Raw genomic sequence first — 6269 nt, 5'->3', positions numbered from 1 at the left:
GTGTTTTCTACGTATAGCATCATGTCATCTGCAAATAATGAAAGTTTTACTTCTTCCTTTTCAATTTGTATGCCTTTTATTTTTCTTGTCTGATTGCTGCAGCTAGAACTTCCAGTACCATGCTGAATAGAAGTGGTGGGTGGACATCCTTGCCTTGTTCTTGATCTTAGGGAAAAAGCCGTCCATTTTTCACAACTGAGTATGATGTTAGCTGTGGGTTTTTCACAAATGGACTTTATTATGTTGAAATATGTTCCCTCTAGGCCTGCTTTGCAGAGGGTTTTTAGCATGAATAGATGTTATATATTATCAAATGCTTTTTCTGAATTTATTGAGATGATCATATGGTTATCCTAGCTCTTATTAATATGATGTGTCACACTGATTGACTAGCAGATACTGAACCACCCTGCATCCCTGGAATAAATCACAATTTATTGTGGTGAATGATTTTTGTAATGTATTGCCAAATTCTGTTTGCTAATACTGTATTCAGGATTTTACATCTATGTTCATCAGAGATATTGGCCTACAGTTTCTTTTTTTGCAGTGTCTTTGTCTGGTTTTGGTATGAGGATAATGCTGGCCTCATAGAATGAACTTAGAAGCGTTCCTTCCTCTTCTGTTTTTTTTGGAATAGTTTGAGAAGAACAGTTATTAGCTCTTCTTTAAATATTTGGTAGAATTCCTCTGTCAAGTTATCTGATCCTGGACTTTTGTTTGTTGGGAGTTTTTGATTACTAATTCAATTTCATTGCTGGTGATCATTTTTTTTTTCAAATTTTCTATTTCTCCCTGATTCAGTTCTGAAAGATATATTTCTAGGAATTTATCCACTTAAATTGACATTTCTTAAGGTAATGGTTTGGTAGTTTCCAGAAACGTTTAAAGGCATTTCTAAGGGTGATAGATGGGGGGATTTGATTAAAAAATAAATAAATGCTGGGTTAACAAAGTTACCCAGATTCTTTGAGAGCCTTAAGGTGCTGATATGTTTTATTAATACTTGAAGTAGTAGACATAGTCAAAATCATTTCTTAAACTTACTGTTCCATGGACCCCATTTTTTCTGTATAGCCTCTTAAGACACCACCGCATGTCGGGACATACTTTGGGTAGTGTTGCTTCAGTGAATTAAGAGTAAAGGGTTAATGATCCATCTTGTCTGCTTAATTCTTCTAAAATTCCTTCTCCTTCAAATGGCTGTCAAGAACTTAAATTGTGTCAGTTCTCAGTTCATATTATTATAAGCACGATTTTATTATTAAAGTGAGATGGGATTAAAAATATTTTTGTAATGAGATAACATTTTAATCTTCACCATTTATATATAAACACAAGTTAATAAAACACATCACAAAACAGTAAAACTTCATAGTTAATATTTATAGATGCATAGTTTCATGCTCACATGTTTTTAGGTATTGTATATATTAACAAATTTCACAACACATCATTATTTTTAAACAGAAATAATCATCGAAAGACACCTAGAAATCTTATAATATATGATAGTAAATCACAACTTCTCAATAACAGCAACAAAAAATAGTGAATATTTAGAAATAAGTGGTAGTCACTTAGGTGTTTTAATTTAACATTTTAGATTTAAAGCCACAATATCCACACAGCACACAAGGATCCTGCTACCATATAATCACTTCAGTGAGAGGGAAGCACTGAAATGCTGAGGAGGGGCAGGTACAGAGAACTTCAATCACTGCTGATGGAAGAGTTTAAAGTACACTGTAAAAACTTTGAGAAAATGTCATGGCTGGGTATGTTGGAACTGAGTACTTGTACAGGATGGAACATCTGTCAGTAGGTCTCAAGAAACTGGGAGCAAAAGTATTTCTTAGGCTTCGGGTTCATAGTCTTGATACCCTTCCTAATATGAAGAAAATCAAAGAAAACATGCAGTTATTAGTAGTTTTAGTCATAGTAATGAAGGATTTAGGGTGAATGAGATAGGACATGGCTCACTACCTTGAATGAAGGTTATACTCACAACAGCTGTGCAACTATTCAGCTATACACAATGTAATTTCATTTTTAATAGTTTTGTCTCCCTGTCAAATATAAAAGTGAATTATGCGGCTCAGAGTTCACGTCTCTGAATTTTACTCTCAGATGACATTTAACAATCATATGTTCTAGTCCTATAGGACAAGTTAGTTGGTCTATCTTGCTCCCAGTTTCCTCAACTGTACATTTTGAGAGCCAAATCAAGTGGCTTAAAAAGCCTCGTCCAGGGCTAAGATCCTCTAATTTTTAAAAGGAGACAAAGACATTTAAAGACAAGTGACATTTTCTCTCCTTTTGCTCTCTCAACGAAAATCTCTTCTTCATCCATGGTTTCAATTATTACTTTTATTCTAACTCCCCCCTCCCCATACAATATATGGATAGCATCCACAATAAAAATATTAAAGATCTTAATTAAAGTGGTCAGATTAGTCCTAAACAACAACTCCAATTAGGATCTTGCTTTAAAATGAACAAATGTACCTTCAATAACTAAAGTTGCTTTCTGGGTAGAGTACAAACTTAAATGGAAATGTTCTTCTAGTATTCTACAACTTGTCTTTGACCCATATCTGCAGCCTTAATCTGTCAACTAGTCTCTCTAACCTCAAATCTTATTTATTTTTATTATGTTCAGTAAGCCATTGTATAACACATAATTAGTTTTTGTTGTAGTGTTCAATGATTCATTAAATAAGTATAACACCCAGTGCTCATCACAACACATGCCCTCCTCAATACTCGTCACCCTGTTACGCCCTCCACCCACCCCTCCTCCCCTCTGAAACCCTCAGATTGTTTCCCGGGGTCCATAGTCTCTCATGGCTCATCTCCCTCTCTGATTTCTCCCCCTTTGGATCTTCTTCTCTTCCCCTATGGTCCTCCATGGTATTGCTTATGTTCCAAATATGAGTGGAAACCATGTGATAATTGTCTTTCATTGCTTGACTTATTTCACTTAACATCACTTACTGTTCCTCAGACACATCCTTATGCATGTTTAGACATGCATGCCTTTGCTTCTGATATTACCTTGTGCTAAGATGTCTTCCTTTCATTTTGGCCTATCATATCTCCCATCCTCTCCCACACAGATCAATACCAACTCTTCTATAAAACTCCTGATCACTCTAACCAGATCCTGTAAAACATTATACTTTTTTGTGTATCTTGAATATTTTTGCCTCTGTGATGCCTGATAGATAAAAGACAGTCAATAATGTTTAAAGGAATCATCATGAATAAATGGAGTAAATTTGTATTTGTTTTTATCAAATCTATTAGAATGTAAACTCCTTGTGTACTGATACTATCAATTAATCTTTTGTACTTCCTATCGTATCTAGCATTGTGCTCTGCATAAAATTAACATGCCTTTAACTGATGCCATGAAGAATATATAATCTAACTACAAGACATTTTAACTTAATTTTTAATTAATAGTAATTTCTTGTTAATCACATCTTTTTGATGTCTGATGCTGGTATCAGGGTAACACTCCTCATAGAATTAGTTGGGGAGTAATCTTTCCTCTTTTTTGGGGGGAAGAGAAATTAATTGGCATTAATTGGCATTAATAGTTATTGTTCCTTAAATGTTTGGTAGAATTCATCAGTGAAGCTGTCTGGTCCTGGGATTTTCTTTGTAGGTAGATTCTTTTTAAACAATAATCCAGTCTCTTTACTTTGTTATAGGTCTATTCAGATTTTTTATTTCTCCTTGAGTCGGCTTCATTCATCTAAAAGTATTTTTAAATTTTCCTTAAGATACATTTTCTATTAAAGAAACTTATTTCAAATTAAAATTAATCATCAAAAGTCTAGATTGAAGTACATCAGTTGCTGCAAACCATGCATTTATCATATTTCTACTCTATATTTTTTGTGGGTAACTTTTATTTTACCATGCAAATATCTTGCTGGAAATGTATGGCAAATAATAATTACTTTAGGCATTCAGTTGATTTCTCTAACTTTCCATTTGGGGGATTTATTTTAGAAAGTAAGGTTTTCAATAAGATAATTTTCTAATGCAGGGATCAGCAAACACTTTCTGTAAAGGGTCATTAAGTACATATATTAGGTTGTGTGAACCACAGAAAATCTCTGATGCTTTTTTTTTTTTTTAAACAACCCTTTATAAATGTAAAAACCACTTCTAGCCTTCAGGTTGTCTGCACAATATATATTCTGGATTTGGCCAATTTGTCCCTCTAGAGAGTAAATCACTTTCACTAAGGATAAATGGAAGGAAAATCTGACAATGACAGATTTTTGGTACTGCTTATTAAAAAGACCCAACTTGAACTCCTGAAGTTTATTTTCAGAGTTGTGGGTATATATAATTTTACCTCAGAAGGCATTTCATATGCCTCATTGTCAGGATCAACCGGCATATCTTCCAGAATTCCTTCCTGTGGGCCTCCTTCTTCACTCTAAATGGGAAGCACAAAAGGAATATGATGAGGTACCAGTTTTTACTTCTTAAAAATCAAGCACACTTTAAAAGCATCTTACATATAATACTGGTAAGAATGTTGTAAAAGTGGAACTCCTCAATATTACTGCTGGCATTCTAAACTATATAGTACCTTTGCAGAAATATTGTGGTGGTATGTGTTGTTAACACTAAAAATGTACAAATTTTTTTCCCAAGTAATTTACTGCACAGGAAGTAGCCCAAAGCTATTGTCCAAAGATGTTTTTCACAGCATCAATGACAGCAGTAAAAGAAATTAACTTAAATGTTCAATAGAAGATGAAAAATTTAGAAAATTATAATTAATCTATTCAACAGATTATTATGAAGATATGTATTTACTAGGGCATGAGAATTCTATAACAAAATGAGAACCTATTTATGATAGCATGTTTAGAAAGATATAAAGTTGTGTATCTTATGGACATAATCAATGTATTATTCAGATGTAAAGCTAAAAAGATTGAAGAAAATCCAACAAAATATTAAAGCACTTTTTACTGGGTAACTTTTTTGTAAATTATATAACCATTTATAATGTAAAAGCATACGTATTTTATAATTTATTTTTAAATGCTGGCAAATTATTTTCTAAAATTTCAAAATTGAAACTATATAAATATAACTGTATAAATAATATATTAACTATATATATATCACTATATAGAGAGAGAGAAAGAGAGAGAAAATCAAATACATGATCCACAAATTTCCCAGATCTCTCTCCTTAGAAATAAGACACCATAAAACTCAACTTGACTCATGTCTTTACTAGTATCCTTCATTAAATACCTTTTGTTGCTTTGCATTTATTCCAGTAAAGATCACTGAAATTTGAAAAAGCAGAGAGGCAATGTGAACCTATTCTGAGACTTACTCAAGGAGATCAAATACTCCCTCAGCCAATGTAGTTGATGTTTAAAAATATGCCTGATGTAAGTAATTGCCTGTCAGTCACTTTCATTGAGAAGACAGGAGGAGCTGAGAGATAAATGGCTCCCCATGTGAAAAGTCAAACTAAAGCTCACGCTTACGTTAGCTGGGCTGAGAAGTTTATAGATCATTTTCTCCTGCCCAACTCCCTTTTTATAAACCAAAAAAGACCAAGTTATATATAAATGAAATAAAATATAAACACTCCCCAGAATGCCTTACTTATGAATGTGGAATAAAGAGACTGTTTCCATAGTGTTTCACCTTTTAGGCAAGTCAAGAATATAGGTTCTCTTGTATAGTGGTTAGACATGAGGTCTGTAGCGTCATAAGACTTGAGTTCAAATATTAGTTTCTCTAGATTCTAGATTGTTTAAACTGAAGTACAATTAACATATAGTGTTATATTAGTTTCAGGTGTACAATATAATGATTCAACAATTCTATACAACACCTTACTCGGTGCTTACCACGATGAGTCAGTGCTTACCACCATCTGTCACCAAACAACGTTATTATAATCTTATTGACTATGTGCCCTATGTACTATTCATCTCTGTGACTTATTTATAACTGGATGTTTATACTCTTAATCCCCTTTAATTCACCCATTCCCCCACCCACCTTTCTCTGGCTACCACCTGTTCTCTGAATTTCAGTCTGTCTCTTTGTTCGTTTCTCTTATTTCTTAGATTCCACATATGAATGAAATTATTGGTATTTGTCTTTCCCTGACTTATTTAACTTAGCATTATACACTCCAGCTCTTAGAAGTGTTGTTGTAAATGGCAGCATTGTGTTCTTTTTTGTAATACTCCATTGTGTGTGTGTAA

General features: G+C 33.3%; 1 protein-coding gene across 6 annotated transcripts in view; it reads right to left on the bottom strand.

Moving 5' to 3' along the window:
- Window positions 1–1238: 1238 nt before the first annotated feature.
- The window catches only part of SNCA (synuclein alpha), a 148364-nt gene continuing 143333 nt past the window's right edge, over window positions 1239–6269 (bottom strand). For 2 of the 6 annotated variants that reach the window (XM_019798029.2, XM_019798027.2), the window contains exons 5-6: window positions 4376–4459; window positions 1239–1888 (exon numbers count right to left, since the gene is read on the bottom strand). In XM_019798029.2, the coding sequence (XP_019653588.1) occupies window positions 1856–1888; window positions 4376–4459 (117 nt within the window). In that variant the 3' untranslated portion in view covers window positions 1239–1855. The remainder of the gene's footprint in view (window positions 1889–4375; window positions 4460–6269) is intronic. The other 4 variants (XM_019798028.2, XM_011223031.3, XM_002917707.4 and 1 more) reach the window with 4 other exon arrangements.

The sequence above is a fragment of the Ailuropoda melanoleuca genome, chromosome 11, assembly GCF_002007445.2.
Source record: "Ailuropoda melanoleuca isolate Jingjing chromosome 11, ASM200744v2, whole genome shotgun sequence".
Lineage (NCBI taxonomy): Eukaryota > Metazoa > Chordata > Mammalia > Carnivora > Ursidae > Ailuropoda > Ailuropoda melanoleuca.
The sequence above is the reverse complement of the archived record's forward strand: the minus strand, read 5'-3'. Positions and strand labels throughout refer to the sequence as shown.